The sequence below is a fragment of the Pristis pectinata genome, chromosome 20 (genome assembly GCF_009764475.1).
Source record: "Pristis pectinata isolate sPriPec2 chromosome 20, sPriPec2.1.pri, whole genome shotgun sequence".
NCBI classification, from domain to species: domain Eukaryota; kingdom Metazoa; phylum Chordata; class Chondrichthyes; order Rhinopristiformes; family Pristidae; genus Pristis; species Pristis pectinata.
The window spans coordinates 13631288-13644080 of NC_067424.1; the positions used below are offsets into that span (position 1 = coordinate 13631288).

The 12793-nt window shown below is 42.2% G+C and overlaps 1 protein-coding gene across 4 annotated transcripts in view; it reads right to left on the reverse strand.

Annotated features, from left to right (window-relative positions):
- LOC127580729 (suppressor of tumorigenicity 7 protein homolog) overlaps window positions 1–12793 on the reverse strand; it is a 129959-nt gene that overhangs the window by 89497 nt on the left and 27669 nt on the right. The window contains exon 1 of one of the 4 annotated variants that reach the window (XM_052034529.1): window positions 12355–12730. The exons of the other annotated variants lie outside the window; for them this stretch is intronic. Coding sequence (XP_051890489.1) covers window positions 12355–12376 — 22 coding nt within the window. The 5' untranslated portion in view covers window positions 12377–12730. Of the gene's footprint in view, window positions 1–12354; window positions 12731–12793 lie in introns of those variants that run through there. 4 annotated transcript variants of the gene reach the window in all.

Genomic DNA, 12793 nt, shown 5'->3' on the forward strand with positions numbered 1-12793 from the left:
GAGACTCCCAAGGTGGAATACAAGGTGTCGCTCCTCCAACTTATATCTGACTTAACATGGCAGTAGAAGAGACCATGGATAGACATATCAGTATGGGAGTGGGATGTGGAATTGAAGTGGGTAGCCACCAGGAGATCCTGGCTGTTGCGGCAGACGGAGCAAAGGTGCTCGATGAAGCGGTCATCCAATCTGCGTTGGGTTTCACCGATGTACAGGAGGCCGCACCAGATGCAATAAATGACACCCTCGGACTCACAGGTGAAGCACTGCCTCACCTGGAAGGATTGTCTGGGACCCTGAATGGTGGTGAGGGAGGAGGTGTAGGGACAGGTGTAGCACTTGGTGCACTTGCAGGCATAAGTGCCGGAGGTGGGGGTTATCAGTGGGGAGGGACGAGTGGGCAAGGGAGTTGCCAAGAGAGCAGTCCCTGCGGAAAGCAGAGAGGGGGGTGAGGGGAAGATGTGCCTGGTGGTAGGATCCCATTGGAGGTGGCAGAAGTTGTGGAGAATGATGTGTTGGATGCAGAGGCTCGTAGAGTGGTAGGCAAGCACATGGGCAACTCTGTCCCTGTTATGTCAGGGGGGAGGGGGAGGGGGTGAGGGTAGACGTGCAGAAAGTGGAGGAGATATGGGTAAAGGCAGCATTGATGGTGATGGAACTGAAACCCTGGTTACTGAAAAAGGAGGACACCTCTGACATCCTAGAATGGAAAGCCTCATCATGGGGACAGATGCGGCAGAGGCGGAGCAAGGGGATGGCGTCCTTACAAGTAATAGGATGGGAAGAGATGTAGTCAAGGTAATCAGTGGGTTTGTAGAAGATGTCTGTGGTTAATCTGTCTCCAGAGATGGAGATAGAGAGATCCAGAAAGGGGAGAGAGGTGTCGGAGATTGACCAAGTGAATCTGAGGGCAGGGTGGAAGTTGGAGGCAAAGTTGATGAGCCTAGCACGGGTGCTGGAAGCAGCCCCAATGCAGCAGAGGAAGAATTGGCGGGGGGGGGGGGGGGGGGGGGGGGGTGCGGAATTACCGGTGTAGGCTTGGAACATAGACTGTTCCACGTAGCCGACAAAGAGGCCGGCATAGCTGGGGCCCATGTGAGTACCCATGGCTACACCTTCAGTTAGGAGAAAGTGGGAGGAGCCAAAAGAGAAGTTGTTAAGGGCAAGTACCAGTTCCGCCAGATCAAGGAGGGTGGTGGTGGAGGGGAACTGGTTGGGTCTGTTATCAAGAAAGAAACGGAGAGCCTTAAGGCCTTCCTGATGGGGAATGGAAGTGTACAGAGACTTGGTGTCCATGGTGAAAATGAGGCAGTTACGGAGGGGAACTGGAAATTGTTGAAGAGATGGAGAGCATGCGAAGTGTCACAGACATAGGTAGGAAGGGACTGAACCAAGGAGGGCAAAATGAAGTCAAGATACGAGGACAGAAGTTCAGTGGGGCAGGAGCAGGCAGAAACAATGGGTCTACCAGGGCAGTTGGGTTTGTGAATCTTGGGGAGGAAGTAGAAATGGGCAGTGCAGGGTAGGGGAACTATGAGGTTGAAGGCTGTAGAGGGGAGGTCTCTGGAGGCGATAAGGTCAGCGGTAATGCACGAGACAAGTCCAGGTTGAGGGATAAGTAAGAGGCGTCCGAGAGTTAATGTCTGGCCTTGGCAATGTAAAGGTCAGTCCACCAGACTACAACAGCACCACCCTCATCTGCGGGTTTGATTGTGAGATTAGGATTGGCGCAGAGGGAGTGGAGGGCAGTGCAGTCAGAGGGGGTGAGGTTGGAATAAGTGAGGGGAGTGGTGAAGTTGAGATGGTTAATGCTCCATCGACATTTAGAGATGAAGAGATGTAGAGCGGGTAGAAGGCCAGGACAAGGTGTCCAAGTGAAAAATAGTGAATTGTAAATTGTATGACACATTATTGACACACCCAACTAACAATGTAACTAATGTAACTAATAAAATAGATTGACATCCAAGCTAATTATAATACCTGCATGTAATTTGCTGAATTATTATGGACAGTTCATTTCTCAGGAGATTACTAATTAGACTAAGTACCATTCAGTAATACATTACCATGTAGGAATACAAAATGCAAGGCATTTCCATGCATTAACATACAACACTTTATAATTTCATTTCATACTACAATATGACTAAATAAAACTTGCATTAATGTATCACCTTTCGTGATCTGGAAACCTCAAAAGCACCATGCTGCAATGTCATACTTACTAATGACACGAAGTTTGTTTTGTTCCCTCCAATAGAGCATTGCAAAAAAAAACAGTATGACATAGCATGGTGCTGCAATGTATGCCAGTACAATATTGCATGGAGTCACTATACAAACACAAGTACAATATTGCAAGGTGCTTCGACAAGTCAGGGCAATACTAAATGTTGTAATATATAATGGACGAGTTCAATATGGTGTGGCAAATAACACAAGGCAATACAATAATGGTATTGGTTTATTATTATCACGTACCAAGGTACAGTGAAAAACTTGTCTTGCATACCATTCGTACAGATCAATTCATTACACAGTGCATTGAGGTAGTTAAGGTAAAAACAAGAACAGAATACAGAGTAAAGTATCACAGCTACAGAGGAAATGCAGTGCAGGTAGACAATAAGGTGCAAGGTCATAACAAGGTAGATTCTGAGGTCAAGAGTCCATCTCATCATATAAGGACCATTCAATAATCTTATAACAGTGGGATAGAAGCTGTCCTTGAGCTTCTATCCCACTGTCAGGTGGTATGTGCCCTCAGACTCCTGTATCTCCTGCCCGATGGTAGAGGAGGGAAGAGAGAATATAGCGAGATATAGACAGAGTCCAAGGAGGAGAGGGTGGTTTCCATAATGTGCTGGGCTGCGTCCACAACTCTCTGCAATTTCTTGCGGTCCTGGGCAGAGCAGTTGCCACACCAAACTGTGATGCATCCAAATAGGATGCTTTCTATGGTGCATCGATAAAAGCTGGTTAGTGTCAAAGGAAACGTGCCAAATTTCTTTAGCCTCCTGAGAAAGTAGAGGCGCTGGTGAGCATTCTTGGCCATGGCATCTATGTGGTTGGATCAGGACAGGTTATTGGTGATGTTCACAACTAGGAACTTGAAGCTCTCAATCCTCTCGACCTCAGCACCATTGATGTAGACAGGTGCATGTACACCGCCCCCTTTCCTGAAGTCAATGACCAGCTTTTTTGTTTTGCTGACATCGAGGCAAAGGTTGTTGTCATGACGCCATTCCACTAAGCTCTCTATCTCCTTCCTGTACTCTGACTCATTGTTATTTGAGATACAGCCCACTACGGTGGTATCATCTGCAAACTTGTAGATGGAGTGAGAGCAGAATCTGGCCACGCAGTCATGAGTACAGAGGGAGTACAGTAGAGGGCTGAGGAAGCAGCCTTGTGGGGCACCAGTGTTGAGAATAATCGTGTTGGAGGTGTTGCTGCCTATTCTCACTGATTGCGGGCTGTTGATCAGAAAGTCATGTATCCAGTTGCAGAGGGAGGTGTTGAGTCCCAAGTCTCGGAGTTTGGTGGTAAATTTGCTTGGAATTATAGTATTGAAGGTGGAACTGTAGTCAACATGCAATAGTCTAGCGTAGGTGTCTTTAATGTCCAGATGCTCCAGAGATGAGTAGGACCAGGGAGAAGGTGTCCACTGGAGACGTGTTTTGGCAGTAGGCAAATTGCAGTGGGTCGAGATTTTCCGGGAGGCTGGAGTTGATGCGTGCCATGACTAGCCTCTCAAAGCACTTCATGATGGTGGTTGGGAGCCACCGGTCAGTAGTCATTAAGGCATGTTACTTTGTTTTTCTTAGGTACTGATATGATGGTGGTCTTCTTAAAACAGGTGAAAACCTCAAATTGAAGTAGGGAGAGGTTAAATATGTCTGCAAATACCCCCACCAGCTGATCAGCACAATATCTGAGCACACAGCCAGGGACACCATCCATGCCAGATGCTTTTCTTGGGTTCACTCTCTGGAAGACTGATCTTATGTCCTCGACCGTAACCACGGGTTCAGTTGCATTGGAGGCTGTCAGGGTGGGTGGTGACAAACCAATCCCCTTCTGTTCAAAGCGTGTATAGAATGCATTACGCTCATCAGGAAGGGATGCACTGTTGTTGACTACGCTGCCCAACTTACAGCATCCAAGCCACAACTAACGGCTGGTCTGGGATTCTATTTTGAACTGGTATTGTCTCTTGGCATCTCTGATAGCTAATGGACAGCATAATAATGCATACCATTACGTTACTGCATAACGCACACACACACACACACACACAGCATTTCATTATTCCCTAATGACACTGCATATGTCAATAACACCACTGCATTATGTGCAATACATTTTAGCACATGTCATGAGTTCCAAACTGCATGGTGTTATAATACATGGAAGTAACAAACTGCATACTGTAGTGATATACCTCTATATATTGATGTACAGTACCACCTTATACATCTCTACAATGTTGCATGATATCACTACATACTCTGACACAATGGCACTTAGCACATTAACACATTCTCACAGGAAATTGCATGTTGTTGCTCTATACCCAATAGAACGTTATATGACGTATATGAGTCAATCAACCAACTGTTCTGGTGTTAATACTTCACATCAGCTTCCTCACATCCAGTGAGCTCTAAGTATGAATGTAGTCAGCCTATTATCTGTAAAATCCCTAGTACTGAACAAAAGCCTGATCCATCAGAAGAAGAACATCAAGCTGGTTAAGGAAGTAACCTAGCTGTATCCTACAGCAGTGATTTTATTTGCAGATTCCTTGCAAAAATCTGCTACTCAAAGAAAACTGTTTTTGCATTGAGGAAGACATTGCAGCGTGCTGGGAAATCAACAAAATCAAGTACAGAAAACAGTACTGGGTACTCACGGTACTGGGCTCTTAGTGGTCAGGGCCCTGACAGATATCTGAACATGAAGGATGCAATGGAGTCTACGACAACAACAAAAAAAAAGAAACTTGCATTTCCATTACACCTTCTTAAATCTCAGGACATCCCAAAGTGCTTTATGGCCAAATAAGATTTTCATAGCGTAGGCATAGGAAACGTGGCAACTCACCTGTACACACTAAATTCCCACAAACAGAAAACTGATAATGACCAGACAGCTTGTTAATTGACATCAAGAAGAATTTTACTGCCCTCTTTCATAATATTAGCATGGGGTCTTTCACATCCACCAATGAGAGTGGACAGAACTTTGATTTAACAGTTCATCTGAAAGAGGTCACATCCAAAAGTTCCATACTGGACTATCATTTGGAATGGGAATTGAAACTGCAACCTTTTAACTCAATAAGTGAAGGTTATAGAGTCATACAACACAGAAACAGGATCTTGGCAAATCTGGGCTAACCATCAAACACCTATTTATGTTAATCCTACAAATCCCATTTTATTCCCAACATCCCATCTTCACTCACCCCACCCCCTGCCAAATTCAATCACTATAGTCACCTACACATTAGGAGCAATTTACAATGGCCAATTAACCTATTAAAAGGCATATCTTTGGCACGAGAGGAAACCAGAGCATGCAGAAGAAACCCCTGCAGTCAGAGAAAACATGAAAAATCCACACAAACAGCATCAGACATCAGGAATGAACCCACATTGCTGGGGTTGTGAGGCAGCAGCTCAGCATTGCACCACTGTGCCATCCACTGATCCATGTCAAAATATGAATGGATATCACATATCACTGGACAGTAGGTATGGGTTCAACCCACTGTATCACAAGAGCCCTGATCTGCAGTGATCTAATGTTCAGAGGGGTAATTAACAAGCAAACTGGATTGAATCAATGGAGACACAAGGGACTGCCAATGTGGGAATCCAGAGCAAAAAACAAACTGCTGGAAGGACTCAGCAGGTCAAGCAGCCCCTGTTTCTGGTCAACACCCTGCATCAAGACTGAGAATGTAGAGAGAAGATAGTTCAGTACATGGAGGGAAAGGTGAAGGGGGGGGAGGGGGAGAAGGATGATAGGTAGAACCAGATGAGGGGAGGGATGACGGGCTGATGGGGACAGGTGGGAGGAAAATGCTGAGAAAGAGGCTGGGACACGACAAGGTAGAAACAGACAAGGGAAAAAAAAATTAGGCAGGTGGGATCAGGTGGAGGAGGAGAACAGGGAAGGGGTGGGAGAAATAGAAGCTGGTAGGTGATAGGTGGAAACAATTAAGGGAAGGATGTTAGGCAGATGGGAACCAGGTGAGGGAAGGGGATAAGAAAAGCAAGGCAATGGAAAAGAAATCCAGGTGGACAAGTACGTGGGCAACAAGCAGATGGAACCAGGTTGGGAGGGGTAACGAGGGTGGTAGGGAAAGATGGATGGAAAAAGGTGAACAAAAGGGAGAGAAAACCTGGGTGAACTGGTAGGAGTGGGAAAGGAGCAGAGGGAGTATGGGTTACTTGAAAATGGAAAATTGTTTTGCTCTTGATTGAATCAATACTGGGCTTTGGTTCTAAACACTCCATTATCAGATCTAAGTCACTAAAGTACGCCATAATTTGTGCGAGCAGGCTGCCTCGTCATGGGAGCCTCCTAAGTTAAACACAACATTCAGTCAGACTCTTACACAACCACATGCGCACACACAACTGCACTTAAGCGCACCCTATGCTGCTGGCAAGCCAACTCACCACTCTTAGTGCATTGAGTTATAATTTCCCAAATGGAGAAAGTGCCATATGAGAATGCCCACCGTACCAAGCTGCAAACGTCAATTTATCCACTTAACATATGTACACAAATTTTTGGTTTTGTTTGAGCTCACCTGCTATTTTCACAGTTCTTGTAAATCATGACTAATTAATGGAATAAAATGGAGAAATCCAGAAAATTTGAACCAAAACTTCTTGGATAATGAAAGGCTATTCAAGGACACATGCTGATGCCAATGTACAGATTGGCTAGCAAATTCAGGGGGTGAAGAAACAATGCCGAATTGCCAACCTCCACATTTTAATGCTGCTCCAATGCTTATTTTGTGCAAGCAACATCTTGCCCTCAACCTGTCTGTTATTTTTAAAGAACATCATAGATTTGCATGTTTACTGCCCATTAAACTTGCCGAAGGAGGACATTGTTCATAAGTCACCCCTTCTGGTCCAAAAACAATATTATTTGTCAAACTTCATTCTTGCACCACAAAAACTAAATTTTACAATCCCAGTAAATAATTCTAATATTCATGTCTTTTTTTCCTTCTCTCATAGCCTAATCACTTTTTCCACTTGGACCTAATTTGACCCACAGACAGGCAATCTAATTCGTACTCCTTCTCAATCATTCTCTTATTCTATTCACAGTCTTTCAGTCTCATTGATTAAGTAGATAAACTATTCGTCCCATCATTCTGTCTGCATTCATTGTACTGTAGATCACACAATCCCTTATGCTGGACTTGTCATTCAATAAGATCACAGTTAGTTCTTTACCTCATCACTTCCCCATAAGTTTAAAAAATTGTTAAGCCTCATCCTGAAGAACATCAGGGCAAACACAGTGTGCTGTGTAGAGACAGCCAAAGATTTACACATTTTGAATAAAGACATTTCTACTCATCTCAGTCCTAAGTGACCAACCCATTGTCCTGAATCTATATGCCTAATTCTACTCTACACCCGGTGGAAGCAACCTCCAGCTTCTACCCTGTCAATGCCTCTCAAATTTGCATGCTTTGATAAAATCACTTCTTCCTTCTCAAACTTCCAGTGAATTAAGCCGAAACTTCTGGGAGTGGGGGTGGAGTGCTTTCTTTCCTCATTTGACAAACCCCTGATCCTAGGCATCAATCTACTGACACTCAGTTATATCTTCTCCAAAGCAAGCATATAAATAATGCATTTGGGGAGAGCAAAGACAGGAAATTACATAGTGGTAGAGTACTGAAGCATGTGGGACTTTGGAGTGTATGCCCAGAGATTCCATAAGGTAGAAAGACACGTAGATAAGATTAAGGTGGCAAACAGAATAGTTGCCTTTGTTGACTAAAGCAATAACTTTGGGCTCTAGGTTTAAGGTAATTGATTAAAGAAATATGGGTAATGGTTAGGACCTTGTGGGGGTGGCGTTGGGGAGAAGTCTGTCATCCTCACCAAGCCTGGTCTCCAGTCCACTCTTCACTGACTCCAGGTCCACTCTTAACTGCCATCTAAATCAACAAGTTTAAGGGAATTTATGGATGGCCAACAAATGCCAGCTTTGCCAGCAATCCATTATTCATCCAATGAACGAACAATAACATTCTACCATCCTAAAAATCACTTGATACACCATTGTTCAGTTGATGACTAATCATGAACAATCTGTTCCACCATGCTGATAATAGGATTACGCATTCCAAAAATAATTTAATTAAACCTGGCTTCTTTCTGTGACAATTTTAAAGCCTGAAAAGATAAATCTCAAATCTGTCTGTGAATCTATCTGTACAAGTCAATCAGTTTCAGCCTCATATCACAAATTATTCTCCCTTCTTTCTTTCAGGAGCTTTTTTTTTGAACTTTACAGTAGAAAAAAAGATCACCTGGCCCAAAAGCCTGTACCAGCTCTTCTGAAGAGCTATCCACTTGGACCCACCCGCTTTCTTCTCCTCTCCCCCTCCCTCCCCTCAATTACTCCACATACCCTTTCATGTATTTATCCAAGTGTCTTTTGGAAGTTAGTACATTATTTGTTGTCATCTCTCTTTCAAGACATGTCTTGCAACACTATCTTTGAACTTTTCTACTAAAGGCACTGTTTAAATGCATTTTTCTCTGTTGAAGTCAACAAGCAGTCAAAAAAGACAGCCTGATTAATGTTTCAGATCCTTCTAGGGGATTTCCCCCAAAACATCTTATTTTAGTCAGCATGTGTAATTCAAGCATTTTATTATCCTATCTCCTTTTTGATGACAGATTTTAAAAGTTCTAACTGAGCACCAAGCAAATAACTAATCACAAAGTGAGTGCTACAAAATCCCTCAAATAACTCAAGGGCTTTTAGTATGCATACTGTATACCAAAAGCCAAAATATTCTCTCGAAACTCTACAACGTCCCTATGGCACAATGTATGATTTTCATGGATTATTTACACTCACAGCAAATAACCCAGTGGTATTATTATGTTATTAACTCCTGCTGCCCATTGCAAACTGCATTTTTTTTAATCGTCTTGCCTAACATATTGCAAATAAGAACAGTGGGTGTAAAGTGGAAACATTTTAATTTCTATAGTTTTGTTGAAGTGCAACAAGGTGAACTACACAAACAAGCCAAGTCAATATACTGCATCCTGAGCCCCTGTTACACACAAGGTATAGAGTAAAGCTGCATTTCTCCAATGTGCGTCAACTCCTCACCTTCCTCTGCATCAATTTAAGACTTACCAAACTCTTAAAGGACCTTAAGTAACAAATTGGGATCACTTTGTTCGAGGGAATCAGACAATGTTCCGATCATCCAAACTAAATTTTGCTAAGAATTCTTTCATCCCATCCCTCTTTTTTGGTTTCTAATTCAATGGAAGTAAAGGGGAGTAGACCTTTTTAGTATTAAGACTGTAAAAATAATGGAACCTAACACGTAACCGGCCAATATTTGTATTATAAATTTTTATGTTCACATTTATAATGAACACTCTCCGTGTAAACTTGTCAAACTGTAACTGCACTCCTCCCTCTTCCCTAGGGAAGTGATAAAATGCTACCTCTTGAGGAAGTCATATCACAGGTCAATTTGAGCACAAAGATTAAAGACAGAATAGCTTTAAAATCACAGGTATATCACGATCCAATTACCTCTCTAATCCTGCTCCATTCTCAACATCATTTAAGATAAATTATCATATAAACCAAGAAAATGAATATACATAGTTCAGGCTCAGGAAATCTTTTGGTGTGCTTATGCCATCAGCTGCCTAGGACCTAAATGCTGGATTTCTCTCCTTGAACTTTGCTGCCTCTTGCTCCTCCTTGAAAAATCTCTTTAAAACCTACATTAACTTCTCTAACATTATGTTATCTAATCTAAGTTGTTTGTAATCACTCCTTTGGAGCAATTTTCAGTTTTATTGCAGTAAAATTTTTTAAATAAATAAGCTGCTGTTGTACCCAGATAGATTATGCCGATTTAATGTCTGGACTGAGACACCCTTTATCCTACTTATTAACACTGGGTGATACCCTTTATCCTCACTCAGGGCTGCAGTTGGCAGGTGAAGAGGCTGGCCCATGGAGTTAAAAAGAATTCAGCCTATGTCCTCTTTCATACAAACCGATGTTTTCTTTAATCCTGTTGGGCCCTCAAGACTTAATGAGAAGATTTTATGCCAGCACCTGTCCCGAAACTATAAAAATCCTATACTACCAAAAGGGTGGTATCAACTCACAGAAGAAATGGGAAGCAAAACTTTCGATAATAAATGATTGCCAACCAGAAACACAAATGTGTGATCACAGAAAAAGCTTGTTTTTTCACACATATTTAGAACTACAACTACAGCAATCACTTTGCAAAACAAAACTAATTATATTCACTGCATTTTCCCCTTTAATAAAGAAAGTTCACTTCGTTATTTATAACTTTGGATTGAATAGATACAACTTAGCAATGAACTGTCAAACAAAATACGGGAAAAAAGACCTTGCATGCACTCAATCATATCAAAAGTTCTGGGCTGCTGCAACCATATTAACTGTTCTGTATTTTGGAGTGAATAAAGCATCTTTCATCATGGATAATACATTACAACAGAATGAAGCTTAATTTGCTATGGCTGATTTTTTCTGAGATTGTAGCATATAGCATACAGGTTTCTAAACCGTGACTGGACCAAACTGTATCAAGAAAGTGATTTTTTTTTACTGGAAAAATAAAGTGGATAAAATTCCAAGACATACTGAAGTGTCATACATTCTATTATTTTACTGCAATTTTTTTTACACCATAAACTATGACAGTCCCACTGGTGTGCAACTGGTGATGCTTTCATAATAGAGACAGTGCTATCATTTAACACCCTACACTGTCATACTGTATAGTAACACTATCATGCAGTAAATGCTGCAAGGCAAGAACTTGCAAATTTCACCAAGTCTTGAAAATTCCTGAAGGAGAAAGGGTGAAAACAATTCCCAGCTGCGCGTGTGCACGCACACACACACTCGTGGCGCCTGTCTTCAAAATGGAAGAAAATGTTTAATTTGAAAATAATCCAGAGACTGGTGTTACTAACAAAAAAGACCAAGTCACTGTCAAATGTGTACCAATTGTCTTAAGTGTTACTACAGAGGTCAACAGCAGTTTTACACGTTTTATGGAGACAACTGTGCACTTTTTTTTCCTGCCAATTGATTGGCTTCGCCCCTCTGAAATTCTTTACTTGTAAATAGATAACACTTCTACTGTTCCCATCTCGAAAAACCATTTTTCATGTGCATGTCAACATGGGAGAAAATTTCAAGGTGCATCACATAAAGGTAACAAAAAACATTTTGGTTTAGTTGCATTTTCAGGTGATCAGATGTCTATGCTATGCTTTTATAGCACAAAAAAAAACATATTTACAGCATACCTGCTAGACCTTAGGGTAGCCCAACATGCTTTACAGCAACAACAGTTTTTTTTTATTTTCAGGTTTTAAAGCCAATCAAATAGTTTTTAAGTGTAGCCATTAATGTGAGGAAAGGTCAAAATTGGAATCCCAAATAGTAATTTAACAAAAACAAACAGTAAAAATAAGGCCCAAAGTCAACCTCTCGTCTTGTAAATTTTGCAAACTTTTTTTTACCCTTCTGTCCTCTATATTCTTTTTCCCAGCAAGGAGCAGTTCAATAAATGACCTTACTCCTTTTATAGAAATCCCTTTTCCCACACTACAGCAGACACCGCTCTTCCCCCCCTACATTATTTCCACTCGTTTCTGCCAAGCTTTCAGAGGGAGGGAACAAAGATCGGCTACTTACCAGACCAGCATTTAACCAGGGAACTGCCAGATCCGGTTTAAAATTCAATAACCCTTAATGGCTTGCCACAAAATGGAAGCTTTTCGGTCATGAATGGAGACGATTTGAATGTAAGACAGTGTCGAAGCGGTGCAAGCGATGAGCACATGGCTTGCACATTTTCTAGGCTCTATCTCGACCAGCTCTAAATGAAACCATTTTAAAGACAGACGCCAGGCTGTACAAATTAATAGTACATAACTAAAATATATATTCCTTCACTCGTTGAGATGGTTCCCTTTTTAAAAAATAAAATAGCATTAAACGAATATACATGAAACGCTCCGTATTCGACGGGGCAATACCTACAGGAAGAATCAGCGTTGAACATGTCTAGATCAGGGACGCCTTTCACTCATCAAAAACCATCAGGCCGGAAGCTCCAGCCGAGGGGAGAGAGGGAAAAAAATCGCCTTTATGCGAGACACCTTCTTTCTGTGCTACAGAAGCCTCCAGATCTTTCACGCAGACACAGGACTCTGGCGTCACACTTCTGAATAGCAATGTAAGAAACCCGAGCGAGATTGGATAAAGACTGCGAAAGAGGGAGGGAAAAAGACGACTCCTTCTTTGCCGTCCCAAAAAGGGGCAGAGCCAAAAGTTTAGACTCCGTCTAACCTCACTGCTAGAGAAAGAGGAGTGTCTGGCAAAGCAAGCTGAGACAGTGACACGTATAGAGAAGCATTATCTGGAACAGATAGGAAACACAAACAGTATAGGTAGTCCATGACGCCAAACGCACAAGTGG